The sequence below is a fragment of the Hippopotamus amphibius genome, chromosome 2, assembly GCF_030028045.1.
Source record: "Hippopotamus amphibius kiboko isolate mHipAmp2 chromosome 2, mHipAmp2.hap2, whole genome shotgun sequence".
Classification (NCBI taxonomy): Eukaryota; Metazoa; Chordata; class Mammalia; order Artiodactyla; family Hippopotamidae; genus Hippopotamus; species Hippopotamus amphibius.
Window position 1 is genome coordinate 72280107 of NC_080187.1, and position 16895 is coordinate 72297001.

General features: G+C 49.6%; 1 protein-coding gene across 4 annotated transcripts in view; it reads right to left on the bottom strand.

The window, feature by feature from the left end:
• Positions 1-253: 253 nt before the first annotated feature.
• SPINK4 (serine peptidase inhibitor Kazal type 4) overlaps positions 254-16895 on the bottom strand; it is a 31226-nt gene continuing 14584 nt past the window's right edge. For 3 of the 4 annotated variants that reach the window (XM_057720980.1, XM_057720981.1, XM_057720982.1), the window contains exons 3-5: positions 2759-2799; positions 1801-1913; positions 254-381 (exon numbers count right to left, since the gene is read on the bottom strand). In XM_057720980.1, coding sequence (XP_057576963.1) covers positions 336-381; positions 1801-1913; positions 2759-2799 — 200 coding nt within the window. In that variant the 3' untranslated portion in view covers positions 254-335. Of the gene's footprint in view, positions 382-1800; positions 1914-2758; positions 2800-7405; positions 7467-16895 lie in introns of those variants that run through there. The other variant, XM_057720983.1, reaches the window with a different exon arrangement.

Genomic DNA, 16895 nt, shown 5'->3' on the forward strand with positions numbered 1-16895 from the left:
ACAAATTTCACTTAGGTTCTTGACCTCAGTGACAGGCCAGGCTGGGGCACACAGGAGCTCTGAACAGTCCTGACCCCCTCAAGAAGGCAAAAGATGCTTGAGACCTCTAGGGGAACCTGTGACAGGGTTGAGGAACACCAGTGATGGAGAGGACATTGGATCCAGCGTAGGGAGGACGGCAAAATTCCCCCTGCCCCAACTGCCTCCCCAGAACCCCCAAAGACACTGACGCACTTCGCTGAGTTGTGCTGAATCTTTTATTTCATGTCACAGCCTCTCCACGCCCACCACCGTTCTCCAGCCTGAAGCTTCATGCCTTAAGGGGCTCCTGTGGGTCAGCATTTGCCATCGTTCACGATCTCGATGTCCCATCTGTTTTTTCTAGGATCACAGCAGACAAGGATGAGGCCACCTCCTCAGGAACTGTAACGTACACTTTGGGAACCCTGGCCCAGTCCAGACCCTGTGCTGAGCTCTGCCCACCCACCCAGCGTACAGTGTGGGGGAGTCTCAGGGCTCCCTGGGCACATCCTTCTACAGCTTCTCCCTTTGTACACCCTCCCCCCTGGAGGTTTCAGCCTCCTGGGCTTTCAGCCACCTCTGCATGCTGTTGGCCTCAAATCTGTCTCTGGCCTGGACCTCTGTCTTAAACTCCAGACCTGTTCCTGCGACGTCCATTGTAATGGTCGCTGGGATGTCCCAGAGGCTCCGCTGTCCATGAACATCATTGCCCCAGAAACCTGCCACATACCCCCTGCCCCCGCAATGTGGCACCACCAGCAGCCTGAGCCTACAAGTCAGAAACCAGCATGTTGCTCTTGTTTTCTTCCTGCCTCTCAACCCCTCACATCCAATTTCACAGCCTGTCGATTCTATGCCCAATGTAACCCTGAGTCTTTATCATGCTCGTTTTCTAAGTTAGGACAGTGTCCTGCTGCTCTCCTGCCCATCTGTCTAGAGTATTGCAGCTTCCAAAGACTTTCTTCTCTTCCGTGATCTCACTTAGCTCTGGCTGGCTCAAGGTCTTATGAATGAAGAAATGAGACCAAATAGGAGATCTGATGTACCAAGGTCATGTTCTGGCCCTGCTCACTCTAGACTCATTTCTTGCCTCTCCCCCATTCTCCTTTAAACTTTATACTCCAGCACATCCAACTTCTTGTGTTTCTGCAAATATAAACTTTCTTTCCCTTCTAGATCTTTCCAAACTCATTTCTCTACTTAGAATTACCTTCCCTTGTTTCTTCTTTTTCCTTCCTAATTTCTACTTATCCCTCAGGGCTGAGCTGGGGTGTCACCTCCCCTGGGAAGTCTTCCCTGCCTTGTCCTTGCCTGGCACCCATAGTACCCTGTGCGCCCCTATCTGAGCCTTTAGCATTCGATGCTGCAGTTGGCTGACCTTCAGCTTGGTTTCCCTCTCAGACTGACTGTTTGCCCCAGGAGCCAGTAATGCTGTCTAGCTTATTATGCCCTACTGTATCCCCAGTGCCTAGCACATAATAGGCGTTCAATAAATAATTGTTGGCTGGAGGAATAAATGAACAAATAAGATCACCTAGTCGGTTGGGGGCAGAACAAGGAAAAGAACCAAGGGTTTCTACCCTCACCCCCAACCCCCAGTGGGCTTTCTGCTTAATTTATACTTTACTCACTCTGTCACAGGCAAATATTGGAAGACTCTTCCCAGGCTCAGTGTGAGTGAAGGAAGAGGCAGGTCAAGTCCTGCTTCTTTCAGACTCACATGCACCACAGATGGGGCCCACCCAAGCAAGCCCAGGGGAAGGTGGGGGGTGGACTTACATCCGAGCCAAGCAGAGCTGGCATTCACTGTCATACGTGACCCCATCAGTGCCACAGACCGGCTTGTATGTGTTGGGGCAGTCTGGAGATTCTGCCATGTGCTCACAGATGGGCTGTGGAAGAGAGGGGTGGGGCACTTAGGGATTCAGAGGGAGAGAGGAAGGACCTAGGGGCTCTGCTTGGAGCCAGGCTGGGGGGCTCCAGGGAGGAGCCAGATTCAAGAAGGCCCAAGTGTGGGTCCAAAGAGCATGAACCAACCACTCGAGGCCCCTTGGCACATTTGCATGTGTGTGTAGATGACCATGGCTGTGGCTGTGAGTGTGTACACAAGTGTGCACCTGTGTCTGCTGAGCCCAAGCGTGTGTGCATGCAGGTGAGTGCCTCTCTTTATGGGGTCACGTACTCCTCCCAGGGGCTAATGGAACCTCTGCTGCTGATCCTATTGAAGACCCCGGAGATGGAATCACCTGTCACTCCTAGGAGGCCCCGCCTGCCTGGGGGCGCCTGAACTCACCCTGGCCTGTATGACCTATCAGGCCCCTGGTATGAGAAGGCTGGAGAAATGGGACTTAACCAAGGCTCAGTCTGAAAGGGTTTCAAGCCAGCCCCGAGGTCAGGGTCAGAGTTGGGTCAGGACTAGGATCGGGGTCTGAGGTAGGGATAGGGTGAGGGAGGCAGTGCAGTGCAGCAGTGAAGGCCCCGGGCCCGAGAGACCTGAATTCTGCACTGATTAGCTGTGTAAACCTTGGTGACGGGGCTGGGCCTGCTCAGCCTGGAAGGGTTAACCTGGGGAGTGTGCAGGCTCAGGAGGCCACCCCGGCCACTGTGGAGCCACTGAAGGCATATGAGCAGGAGTGTAAAGAAGCCTGGTTTCCCAGCAAGGATGGGACGGCTCCCCTCTGCAGAAGGAAGGCCGGAACAGCAGCCCTGCGGCCAGAACTGCAAGCAGCTGCCTTACCATTCTTGAGAAAACGACTTTTGCTGCCGATGCTGGCATTTCTGAAAGGCAAAGAAGCAAGAATTAGGTGATGTTGGGGACTTCCCTGGTGGGCCAGTGGTTAAGACTCCACACTCCCAATGCAGGGGGCGGGGGGCCAGGTTAGATCCCTGGTCAGGGATCTAGATCCTGCACACGCCAACAAAGATCCCGTGTGCTGCAACTAAGACCTGGCGCAGCCAAATACATGTATAAATAAATAAATTTTAACAAAAAAAGAATTAGGTGATATTGGCTCTAGGCCCCAGGTCCAGGGATCTGAGGACAGCTTCTTCAGGGTACCTGTCCCAGCCACCACCCAATCTGGAATTCCTCAAGGGAAGGCAGTGAGTCACCAGACAGGGGCTACCAGAAAGCTCACATGACCTCGTATTATAAGAACCGAGACAGAAAGTCTAGAATTAGGGAGATGAAAGTCCAGCATGTTCCTTATTAGTCAGATCCCACTGGGACTGTTATGTTTCATGCAATAGTAATGAAAATAATTCAGTTACTATGTGCCAGGCCTTGACAATACGTGATCTTGACTACTATTCACAGCTTTCCCACTCCTGTGTAACAGGCAGGAGAAGACGCGGTGGTCTGTGACCCAGATCCCCCTGCAGGAACTCATTTCCTCAGCTGCCAAGAGTATTGGCTGCTCACAGAGAGTCCTTTCCTAGGAATTACCCTCAGAGAATGGAGCTGCCTTGCCCGAGGTCGCATTGCCTACACAGGAACAGCCCACATTCAATGTCAGGGTGATGTGGGTACAACAGCCTGAACTCCTCATCTCAGAATGATGCTAAAGGGACACCCCAGCTCCACTGCATCACAGTCAACATACCTCACCCCTCACAGTTGTTACCCTGTGAGCACTGCCCAGTAAACTACATGCAGATCTTGGAGTCTGCTTCCCGGGGAACTTGAAAGAGGCTCATAGGTAAAGCAACACAGTTTGTTAAGAGCAGAGCTGGGATTTGCACATGGATCTGTCACTCCACACACGCAGTTGTGCCCAGGGCCCCTCAAGGTCTGGACAAACTGCTTACAAGACATGAGCAAATTGTGATGTGACTGGCAAATGTGACAGGCGGATGAGGCAACAGGGGCTGTATTGAAAGGCACAGGTGTAAGGAAAGCATCTACGTGAATTAAAGAAAGGCTGGCTGCTTCCTAAAGTCTCTGAAGGGCTGTCCTGGGGCCATGGGAGAGATGAGCTCTTCTCAGCCTCACAGGGCAGTGCTCACCTGTACGAGGAGGCTGCAAAGAGGCAGGTGTGGGTTCCAGAATTTTCTCTCCGTAGGAGCTATGCCTTAAGGAAGGAGGCTGTCTCCAAAAGTGGAGAGCTCTCCATCCCTGGAGGTAGGCAAGGCACTGTGGTTTTAGCTTTTCCAGGAGATGCTATCACAAAAGATTTCCAGGGTAGAAAGGAAGAAGGGAACAAAGACTGACCTCTGGTGCACTGTTGAAGCATCAACATGCAAGTCTAGCCTTGTCACCACACTGCTCAAAACCCTTCCATGTCATAATTACCCAAACTGGAAATTACCCAAATGTCTTTCAACAGGCAAATGTGTAAATTGTGATTCGTGTATGGTGTGATACAACTCAACAATAAAAACAAGCCAATAACTTATAACAACAACACAGCTGAATCTCAAAAATACGCTGAGCCAAAGAAGCCAAACACAAAAGACTGCATATTGTATGATTTCATCTGTGTGACATTCTAGAGCAGGCAAACTAATCTATGGTGGAAAAAAGTCAGAGCTGTGGTTGCCTCTGGGGTGGGGGTGGGGTGGGTGCAGGGATTGACTGGCATGAGGGAAATTTCTGGAGTGATGGAAATGTTCCATATCTTGGTAGAGGTCTGGGTTACACAGGTATATGCATCATCAAAACTGATTGAGGGACTTTGCTGGTGGTGCAGTAGTTAAGAATCTGCCTGCCAATGCAGGGGACATGGGTTCAATCCCTGGTCCGGGAAGATCCCAGATGCCGTGGAGCAACTAAGCCCGTGTGCCACAACTACTGAGCCCGAGTGCCACAACTACTGAAGCCTGTGAGCCTAGAGCCCGTGCTCTGCAACAAGAAAAGTCACCGCAATGAGAAGCCCTTGCACCGCAATGAAGAGTAGCCCCCACTTGCCGCAACTATAGAAAGCCCATGGGCAGCAACGAAGACCCAACGCAGCCAATAAATAAATAAATAAATAAATAAATTTATTTACAAAAAAACCCTCATTGAATAGGATTCATTGAGTGATAAAATTTATGCGTTTCACAGTATATAATTGTTAGTGGGGAAAAGCATTTAAAAAATATAAAGCCCTTCCAGGGCTCCCTATCATGACCACTAAGCCCCTTCCTCTTATATTGAGGGCACCGCATGAGCTGATCCCAAACTTCCCGTGGGCTCCCTGCCTCGTCCACCTCCCCATGCCCCTACACCCCCGCATTCCTCTCTGCTCACTCCTCCAGAGCAGGCTCTGTGTTGGCTTATGCTGGTCCCTCTGCCTGAAATGTCCTTATCCTCCCTCTCCTCCTGTTGACTCAGACACTCCTTTCAAGACACAGACCACCTCCCAGTGAAGTAGTCCCTGATGTCCCCCAGGGTTTCCTGAGCAGGCCTGGACTTAGGCTTCTGTTTTAGTCCATTTGCGCTGCTATAACAAAAATAGCATAAACTGGGTGGCTTATAAACAACAAACATTTATTGCTCATAGTTTTGGAGACTGGAAGTCCAAGACCATGGTGCTGGCAAATGTGGTGTCTGGCAAGAACCCTCTTCCTGGTTAGTAGGTGGTGCCGTCTCACTGTGTCCTCACATGGTGAAGGGGTGACGGAGCTCTCTGGGGCCTTGTTGATAAGGGCATGAGTCCCATCCATGCGGGCTCTGACCTCATGACCTAATCATCCCCCAAAGCTCCCACCTCCTGATACTATCACCTTGGGAGTTAGAATTTCAACACATGAATTTGGGGGGGGCCACAAACAGCTAGACCCTAGAAGCTTCTTTCACAGCACCATGTGCTATCCCACTCGCCACTCACCAGGTCACTCCTGCCCTCCTATGGACCTGAGTGCCTTGGGGTTCCTTTGTCTCTGCCTTCATATGGCAATGCCCTCCACACAGTGCGTGTTTCGGATTTGACCACTAATGTGCATTGAGGGGAGGAGTTCAGAACCCTGTGGTGTCACAGTTTCTTCCAGGATGATGTGGGAAGTTACGTTTACCCTCAGATGGCCCTTGACCTTGGCCTAATGTGCCCCTTCCTCACGAAGCCCAGGCAGGAATCTGGAAAGGGCAAAAGGAGTCTCTTTAGGGCAGCCTCGTCAGTGTTCCCAACAAGAGAACTGCTCAGCAAATGGATGTCAGGCTGGGAATAAGCAGGCTGTGCTGGGCCAGAGTCACCAAACCCATTCTCTATTGCTCCAGCCCTTAAGTCTACGTCCCTGGGGTCCTGCTGGACCTTGGCCTGTAGCATCATGACTTTGTCCAGGTATGTCCTACATAGTCTCCCTGCTTCCCCTTTTAGTAACCAGAGCAATCCTTTTAACACATAATGCTGCTCATCACCCTTCAGTGCCTCCCCTTTCACTTAAAGGAACAGCCAAGGTCTCACAGTAGTCTTCAAGGCCTTACCCAGTATGGTTCCCAGTTACCTGTATCATCTTTTCTCCTATCTCTCTGCACCCTGCCCCTCACTCCCTTCTAGCCCCACTGGCCTCTTTGCCATACCTCAAACACTCTGGCATGCTCCTACCTCAGGGCCTTTGCACTGCCTGTTTCCTCTGCCTGGAACCCACTTCTCTCAGATATACCCATGGCTCACCCCTCCGTCTCCTTCAAGCTTTGCTTAAACGTCAGCCTCTCAGAGAAAGCGCCCCTGATTTAATATTGCAGCACCCTCTCAATCCCCATCACCTTGTCCCCAATTTTTTCTTAGCCTTTATCACGTCTAACATACTGTTTAACATACAACGTGTCTATCCTGTTTATTGTGGATCCCTTCTCTCCTACCCTGTTGGATTTAAGATCTATCAGGGCAGTTCTTTTCCTGCTTTGCTCACTGATGTGTTCTAAGGGCCCAGAACAATGCCTGATACCCAGCAGGTGCGAGATTGCAGAGGCGCCCCAGGCCTTGAGCAGGTCCCACTCCAGCAGCATGTTTGCAGCCCACGGCAAGGGCTCCCTAGTGCTCACATGGCTGCTCTCAGCCCCATAACCACAGACTGTCAGAGCAGATGGGAGCTCAGAGGACCCAGGCAGGCTTCCTTCAACACCCACCCCCTGCAGCCAGCAGACTTGCGTATCTTCCTGGAGACAGGCCTTTTCCTTTCTGCTTGCCCAATCTCTAGCTCAATAGTTGCTCAGTGCAGCTTTGAACTAGAACAACCTCCTACTTTTTAGCTGGAGAAACAGTGGCCCCAAGAGGGGAGGGGACTTTTGCAATTCTGGGCCAGAGTTAGGATTTGAACCCAGGTTTCTTTTCTCACAGCCTGGGGTGCAGAAAGAAGGTATATGCAGGAAACCAAGGCCTCACAGGGTGCTCCAGGCCCTGCCTCTTCCCCAAGCTCACCTACCAACACCAAGCCACAGAGAATCCAGGTTCTGCCTACTCACCCCTGTCCACAATGAAGAGGACAGCCAAGGCCAGGGAGACCACCCACAGGCGGGCAGCCATGCTGATGCTGGGCTGGTGCGGCCTCAGCGAGCTGGGGCCTGGGCCAGGGATCAATGGGGCCCTGTATATAGTGCTGATCCCCACCCTTATCTTATCTGAGGCCAGATGGAGAGGCTGGAGGTGTCACCCAGAGGTAATATCTGTACCTTGGCATCGAGAAAGTGTTTGTTCTCTGCAGTGACGCTGAGCTCGCGGTGGCCTGGGGTGGGTGCTGAGGCTATCGCCAGCAGTGTTTTTATCCTTTTATTTTATTTTATTTTCTTAAGAACTTTTATTGAGATACAGTTAACATACAATAAACTGGCTGGCAGATTTTGAAAGCAAGACAAAGTCTGGACAACTTGCAAAGCTGACTTCAGTCTGAGGCAAGAGGGAGAGGGAAATTGAAGTAGAAAGAGGAAAACAGAGAGAGACTAATTCAGAGAGACTGAAAGAGAGAGAGATATCAGAAAGAAAACAAAAAAGCAGCAACTGGAAAGTGGTCGGAGGCAGAGAAAAGGGGCTGGAGTCATGGGTTCCTTTGCCAGTGCTGACACTAACCAAATTTGTGAGCTCAGAAAAGCCACTTTCCTTAAACTGGGCCTCAGTTTACCCACCACAAAATGGGGATGATAATTCTGGCTCTGTCTCCTAGGGCTGCTGTGAAGATGAGAGTGGTAATAGCAGATGGGAAAACACTTTGCAGAGTTTGAAATGAGGTATAAATGTAAATAGAAATTATTCTTTTCATTTATTTTTATTTCTTTTTTTGCACCATGAAGATGGTACAACTGACAGAGGAAAAAAATGTAAAATAAAACATATTATAAAGAAGATGCCCACTGTCGGTGGGAATGTAAATTGATACAGCCACTATGGAGAACAGTATGGAGGTTCCTTGCAAAACTAAATAAGTTACCACATGACCCAGCAATCTCACTGCTGGGCACATACCCAGAGAAAACCATAATTCAAAAAGACACATGCACTCCAATGTTCATTGCAGCACTATTTACAATAGCCAGGACATGGAAGCAACCTATATGCCCATCAACAGGTGAATGGATAAAGAAGATGTGGTACATATATACAGTGGAATATTACTCAGCTGTAAAAAGCAATGAAACTGGGACATTTGTAGAAACATGGGTGGACCTGGAGACTGTCATACAGAGTGAAGTGAGTCAGAAAGAGAAAAACAAATACTGTATATTAACACATATATGCGGACTCTAGAAAAATGGTACAAATCAACCGGTTTGCAAGGCAAAAATAGAGGCACAGATGTAGAGAACAAACATATGGACACCAAGTGGGGAAAGCGGGGAGGATTGGGGGGGAATGAATTGGGAGACTGGGATACCAAATTGTACACTCTAAATGTATGCAGTTTATTGTATGCTAACTGTATATCAATAAAAGTTCTTAAAAAAAAAAAAGAAGATGCCCTCGTGCTTTGCATGTGGTCTCTGTCCATTTGCATTTAAAGGAGTTAAATACAGATATGATTCTGTTCAAGAAAAATCAATATCTAAAAGTTCCCCATATACTTTTTTGTTTTGGCCGCGCCGCACAGCTAATGGGACATTAGTTCCCCCACCAGGGCTCGAACCCAGGCCCTTGGCAGTCAAAGCGCAGAGTCCTAACCACTGGACCACCAGGGAGTTCCCCTAAAAGTTCCCCATACTTATACGATATAGGAATAAATATTTGGTTATCTGCTTTCAAAGAATTTCTGATTTACAAAAAGAATAACAAAATTTTATTTACATATGCATTTCTCTAATTCGTTTACATCAGTGATTTCCAGCTCCATATGCCAGATAATTTTCCTGGTGAGAACTTTAAACTACAGATGCTGAGCCCCACTCTGAAATATGTGAATCAAAGTTTTAGTGTTTTTTTTTTAACATTTTTACTTTGAATGATTTCAAGCCTACAAATAGGTTGTAAAACTAGTTAAATGGATCAATGGGAAGGATTCTTGTTCAAGAATAGCCCCTTTGGTGGCCACAGGCATCCAGGCAATCACCCCTACAGACTGACAGAAGCCCTGGATCTGCAGTCAAGCCCAACTGGAGGTCCATAACTCAGCTTTGAGATCCTGCTGCCCCTTCTAAAGAATGCCTCTGAGGTGGAAGGACAGGTGGCAGATGTCCTTTCATTGCCTAGCTGGGCAGAGCAAATATTTAACCATGATTTCCTGTTCTAACGTAAGAACGCTATCTCATAAAGGAAGGGGAACTTTATTTTTTTATTTTTTATTTTGGCTGCGTTGGGTCTTCATTGCTGCACGCAGGCTTTCTCTAGTTGTGGCAAGCAGGGGCTACTCTTCATTGCAGTGCATGAGTTTCTCAGTGAGGTGGCTTCTCTTGTTGTGGAGCATGGGCTCTAGGTGTGCAGCAGGCTTCAGTAATTACAACCTGCAGGCTCAGTGGTTGTGGCACCCGGTCCTAGAGAGTGAGGGGTGCGTGGGCTTAGTTGCTCCCTGGCACGTGGGATCTTCCTAGACCAGGGATGTGTCCCCTGCATTGGCAGGCGGATTCTTAACCACTGCACCACCAGGGAAGTCCCAAGGAAGGGAAATTTTAAAGGTCATCTAGGTTCTCTCCCCTCTTCCACTCAGGCCTTCCTACAGCAGCCCCACCAAGAAGCCATTCACCATCCAGTGATGGGGAGAAGTTTCCTTGTTGGATTTTTTTTTTGAGGTTTGATTTTTTTAATTTATTTTTTTATTGAGGTATGATGATGTAAATTGTTACGTAAGTTTCAGCTGTACAACAGAGTGATTCACAATTTTTAAAGTGTATACTCCACTTATAGTTATTACAAAATGTTGGAAAAAAATGTTGGCTATATTCCCTGTGTTGTACAGTATACCCTTGTAGCTTACTTATTTCATCCATAGTTGTTTGTACCCCTTAACCCCCTACCTGTATCATGCCTCCCCTTCCCTCTCCCCACTGGTAACCACTAGTTTATTCTCTAGATCTATGAATCTGTTTCTGTTATATTCATTAGTTTGTTTTATTTTTTTAGACTCCACATATAAGTGATAACACACAGTATTTGTCTTGACTGTTGGATGGCTTTGAACAGAGCCCTTCCTCACACAAGAGTTCTGCTTCCCTGTCTCTAGCCTCCTGCACCTGCTAGAACCCCAGATGAGCACCTCCAGGCCGAGCAGGTCCAGCCCCTTGCCTGTCCCATCCTTTTTTTTTTTTGGCTGTGCAACATGCGGGGTCCTAGTTCCCCAACCAGGGATCGAATCTATACCCCCTGCAGTGGAAGCACAGATTCTTAAACACTGGACCGCCAGGGAAGTCCCCCCACCCTTACATAAGCTCCTGGGCCTCTTTGCGTTTCTCACCTGGTCCCCAGGTCTGTCTGCCAGTGTCCCAGGTTAGAGTGAGAAGGGGACAGAGTGGAGCAAAGGAGCTTGTCACCTCCCTTGTTTTGGACCTTAGACCTCTATGAATGTGGCAGGAATGGCTGCTAATGGTTTTGGCTGTTCAAGGGAACAGGAAGCTTGAATTCTACATCCTTCAAAGTCGAGAGTAAAATCAAGGGCAGCCTGTGGGCTGCCAAGCACACCTACCATCCCCTGCTGCCCAAGTTCTCTTTCCTCAAACAACTCAAACACCTCCTAGATTCACTCACAGTAACAAACTTCCTAATCTGTCCCCCCACCAAAGTATGAGCCTGACTCATATCCAATTGCTATGGATGTCAGTGTAACCAAATAAACCTCATTTATTAATTTGAAATTCATTCATTCATTTCACAAGAGTTTAATGAGAAGCTAGGTGCCAAGCTCCATGCTGAGTGTTTGGATACAGCAGGGAATAAGTCAGACACAGTTCCTGCCCTCAAGGAGCTTGTGGGTAATTAGTGCTAAATGAGCAGCAGAACAGAATCATCACCATCAGGATGAGGCCCATGAATGAGACACGCTCAGTGCTTTAGGAGGATCCAAGACTGACCTATCCCTCTGGGAAATCAGAGAAGGCCACGGGGTGAGTGGGCGGGGCAGGCTGTAGCAGAGTGGAACAGTGTTGCAGGTGGAGGAAACAGAATGTGAAAGAGCCCTGAGGTAGGAAGAAGCTTGGCACATCCAGGGAACAGAGAGGCCAGTGCAGCCAAGTGAGGTCAGTGAGTAGAGAGGGGCATGAGATGAGCCTGGAATGGCCAGGGGGGCCAAGTCACCGCCCCCAACCCCACATCCCACCATCTTCCAGCTGTGGAATCTGGGAGCCAAGCCTTCAGCCTCCTTCACCTTCCCATTGAGTGTGTAGGTCCTGCTTCCCAAACAGCTCTTGACGCTGTCCCTCTCTACGCACTGTCACGCCCTGGGCCTGGCCACCCTCACCTCTGACCTAGACTCTCTTTGGCTACCTCGATCGTCTCCTAGCTCACATCCCTGGCTCCTCACCTGCCCCTCCAAACCACTGCACACAGCAGCCAGGACGAGCTTCCCAAAATGTAATATGGACGAAGTTGCCCCTGCCCCAAATGCCCACTGCCAGCAGGACAAAGCCCAGGCTCCTGAGACTGTTGTTCAAGGCCCCTCAACTTCTGATTCCAACCTGCGTTTTCAGTCTCACCTTTGCCCAGCCCCACTCTGGACCTACACGTCTTCAGTTCTACTGAACCCTTTGCATGATTTATTCTCTCTGCCAGCAATGCTGGGTCTCCCATCTCTATTCCCCTCACCCCCATCCCATAAAAACCAGCTCAAACATCCCTCTCTTCTGAAACCTTTCCTACTGCCCTCCACGAACCTGTGCAAGGTCATTGCCACCCTCCCTGAATGCCCCACTCCCACCGTTCCTCTTTCCTCTATCAGTCTTCCCCCGTGCTCTCATGCCATTTGCTGGTCCACCTTGCTCATAAAGCTCTCTGGGTGCCCAATCCTGAGCCTGGCACACAGTAGGTACCCCGTAAATACTGAGTGATAGTTTCAAGAGGGGGCAGAGAACTGTGGGTCCAAGGACAGAGATGGTCATAGCTTTGGGAAAGAGGGGGCAGTGGAGTGAAGGCAACTGCTCTCCCCACTGGTCCCTCCATGCTCCTGGGAGGTCATGAGAACCATAGAGAGCCTGCTGACACATGCCAGACCCCAGGTAGCACAGCCTGCGTCAGTGTGCCAGATGCATCTCTGGCAAAGGGGCTGCCTCCCTCCAGCCTGAGCCAATCCTCCCTCACTATCCACCTGCTCTGGCTTCTCTGGGATGCAGAGAGGTACAAGGAGAGCATTCTGGACCTTGAACTCTCTCCTTGTACTTTTCTGCATCCCAGAGATCTGAGTTTGTTCATTCCTTCAACAGATATATATTAAGTGCCTACTATATTTCACACACTATTCTAGTCACCAGGGATTCAGCTGTGAATAAGGTGGAGAAAGTCCCTGCCTTCCAGGTGCTTACACCCTAGTGGACTGACAGACAAAGAAATACAAAATGAGCATGTGATATGTTATATAGAAGAGAAATTATGGCCAAAGGAGAGAAAATGAGAGAAGGGGAGGAGGCTGCTCTTTTAGACAATGATGTGTGAGCAAGAAGGAACAGGCCCTGCAGGGATCTGGGGGAAGAGCCTGCCAAGTGTAGGAACGGCACATGCAAAGGCCCTGGGACAGGTATGAGCTTGGCATGCTCAGGAGTCCACTGTGGCTGGAGTGGAGTGAACAAGGAAGTGACTGCCAGGAGGGGAGGGCCAGCTCGTACTCAGGTCTCAGCCCAGCCACCAACTTATTGGCTGAACTTGGGTGCCTCCTGTCCTCTCTTTGGGCCTGTGCATGTGTTCCTCTCTGAGAAATGGGCCCTCTGATATGTATTTCCACCAGCCTGACTCCCAGGGCAGCTGTGAGGGCCCTGAGGAGGAGAGTATGAGGTGAGATGCATGCAGCCACTGTGATGCCAAGGAAGCACCTTAAGTGGGGATTCCCGGGAACAGAGCAGAGGCCAAGCCCTAAAAGCCCTGGGCACCTACACACGTGCTGGGGTCGACACAGTAAGAACAAAACTGGGCTCAGGTAAGGGAGCCAGTGACTCCTCCATCTTCTGCTCCACGGCAGAGTGAAGGGCTCTGACGTGCGCACTGGCTGAGCTAACACTCCCCAGCCTCACTCAGCAGACTTCACCCCAACTACTGAGACTTGGACTGGCGCCCTGCTCTTCTAAGAATACAGCCCCTCCTTGACGACGGCAACAAAGGATCCATTAGGTTTGAGTCATGAGCCCTGCCGATGGGTGGAGGGGACAGAGGACTTGTTTGGCTAAAGGTGAATAAACCAAACTCAATCAGGCCTTGGGCCTGCCAGATGGCATGGCCAACATGGCCAGCTTGCCCTTGGACCATCTTACCTGGCCCCTCAGCCCACATCCTGCTCCACCCTTCCGCCAAGTGTTCCCACCAGCCTATCTACCTGTTGTGAGCAGCAGGAATGGGTGTGGGCACCCTTTCCAGGGAGGCCTGGTCTGGACACAGCCAGCTCCACAGCCTGTTTTATCCTGGGCTCCTCAGCCACCCAACATGTCCCAGGTCTGGCCACTTCCCATTCTGCCTGGTCCAAAGCTGCCGGGCCCCCACATGATGGCAGTGGGAGGAAAGTATACCCCTCTACTCCTTTAAGGGGCGATGACTTCTACTCGTTTGGGATCTGACTCCAAGGAGGACTCAGTGATGGGAATGGGCTGAAGTCATCTTTCCATGGGGACATCCAATCTGCCATTCGATGGACACTTATTGAGCACCTATTTGTTGGGTACCAGTCATTGTGCTGGGTTCTGGAACCACAGAGATGAGTGAGACTTAGATATCTATGCTCAAAGGGCTTGTAGTTCACAAATGGTGGGGAGGTAGAATGGACATGTGCACACTTGAGCAAATATTTATAAAATGTTGTGGTTGGGACAGTGATAGAAATAGTGAAGAGAGATTTCACGGACCCCTCATTCAATCTGTGCAAAAGTCCACTTATAATCTCCTCTCTACCCAGAGATGTCCTACCTCCCAGTTTCCCCATCTGGGTAAAGAGCACCACCATCATCCACGTGTCCTAGGCAGACCTGGGCATCATGCTGAACTTCTCCCTTCCCTCTGCATTCAGAGAATCAAATCTTACCAATTTCACCTAATCCCCATCACTCATATCCATCACCTTCTCTACATTTCGCCTTTGTGATTCATATTGTCTCCTTGCTTCCAGTCTCACCTCCTCCAGCTAATCCTCCATTCTGCTTTCAGAGCAATTTCTTTCTGAAATGCAAAAATGAACGTGTGATCCCTCTTTTCATATTATTCAATTATTATTGTCAATTCAATAAAAACGATTCAATCTCTGTTAACTTGAGGATGAAAATCAAACCCTGTGGTATAGTATAAATGTTCCTCCATGACTGGACCTTTTCTGGCCTCTCTACTTCATCTCTGGTCACTTAACCCTTCACTGCATCAGACAAAACCACCCACCAGGCTTTTATGCCTCCAAGCCTTTTCTCAAGCTGCACCCTCTGCCCTATATGCCCCTCTGTCACTTCCTTTGCACTCTCTTCCCAAGCTCTAAGTCCTCCTCAGTTTGGGCCCCCCACCTGTACTGATATCCATCCCAGCAGCACCTGTAACGTTTCCTGGCCTCATCTGCACAGGGCCTGGCAGATTATGTGAATACATCCAGGACTGAATGCAACTTCAGGACAGCAAGGATCCCAACATCAGATGCTCTATCAGCTGGGCTTGAGAGTTTCAGAGAACTCTGAAAACCAGGCTGAACTCCAGTTGGCCCAGTGGGTCCAGCCACTGACCACTCTATGCTATGTCCATATGGGAACAGAAGTGGCACTCTGTTCCAAGGACCATATTTTTTCTAGTTCTTGGCCCACCTGGCTGGGCCCCCAAGAACCCAGAATCTCCTCCAAGCCCTAGATGTGGTACTTCATTCCAAAATCCATCCTAAGCCCATCTTCGGGGCTCACAGACAGCAGCTTCAGTACCTGCCTTCTCTCCTGGTACATGAAATCCTGGCTTGACCACCATCAACTAGAACAAATTTTTAGGCCAGTCCTCCCCTTAGGAGTGATCTGGGGTCACAAGAGATCTGGTGTTCTGGGACCTTGTGTCCTCCAAGTAATTCCATTCACAGGCATAGCTCAGAGCTCAAGTCCTCTGAGCTCAGATATAAAAGAGCTTAGAACAAAGGATCAGGAGACTCTCCCTTACCCCTTCCAAAGCTCTGATGATCTTTAGAAAGAAGACCATAGGTTATTACGGCCAGGTGCAATGTGACACCACCCCAGATCACTATTAATTCTGATAGGGTCCATGGTTGCAAGCAACAGAACAGACTGCAAAATGGGGATTTTGCAGAAGAATGTGTAGTGGTCTTAGATTAGACTCACTCAGGAATATATCACGCTGAGAGTTTAGATTCCAAGTTGTTTCCTGGGAGGTGATCCCGGGAAGCACTGGTAGAGGAGTGAGGATATGCAAGGTGGGAAAGGGAAGGGAACCAGTATTATGCATTACTGAGGTTCCATTGTGGGAAACCAGGCCTCAGTCCTACCAGGGATGGCTGGGACAGTGTGTGGAATGCATCTCAGTTATTCTCACTGAAGGGGAGGCAGCTGGGACATATATCCACCAACTACCATCAGTCACTGACTGAGGGCTGCTGGAGGGAGGTCCCTTAACTCCCTGGCACTACTGGCCTGCCTCTCGTGTGCCTCTGAGCATCCAGAGAAAGTCTTCCATCAAAGGATCTCAGTGGTTGTGGGTGAAGCACAGATATGTGCAGGTATGGTGAGTGCCAAGGAGATGTGGGTAGGGCACTGACAATGCCTGCTACCAGAGCTGCAAAAAAGTTAGATAAAAACCTGAAGAACTGGGCCCAAGAAAGAACTGGGCCCTTCAAACCTACTAGAGTTCACTTCCTAACCAGGGAAGATGAGATATTTTGACCAACAGTCCCACAAAGATTGTGTCCAATGGGGGACAGGAGGTCTCCAAAGCAAATTTGAGAACTTGTTACCAGGAGAAGGAGGAATGTTGCTAGTCAGACAAAAGCCACAAATGTCACTAAATCTTCCCCATATGCTGATCCTTCACCTGTAGGATCAATTCATTCACTGGAGCCCAGGGCTTCATAAGGTTGGACCAACAGGGAAGCGATGGAAGTCTCCTGGATGTGGACACTACACAGAGGTTCACGTGGACCAGTGGAGTGCTGGTTGCTGACTCTGCTCTGGCCTGTGCAATGCCTTAGGGGTGAACCAGGAGGCATTGGTGCCATCGGAGCCTAGGCGCTGGAGTCTGGACACCAGACTTGATGGTGAGACTTTGAGCAAGTCATCTCACTTCTGAGCTACTGCATGTGGGTGTGTGGAATGTGGTCCCCTCCAGGGAGTGCTGTTCATGTCACACATACCCCCTGGGCACTGCAGTGTGAACTGA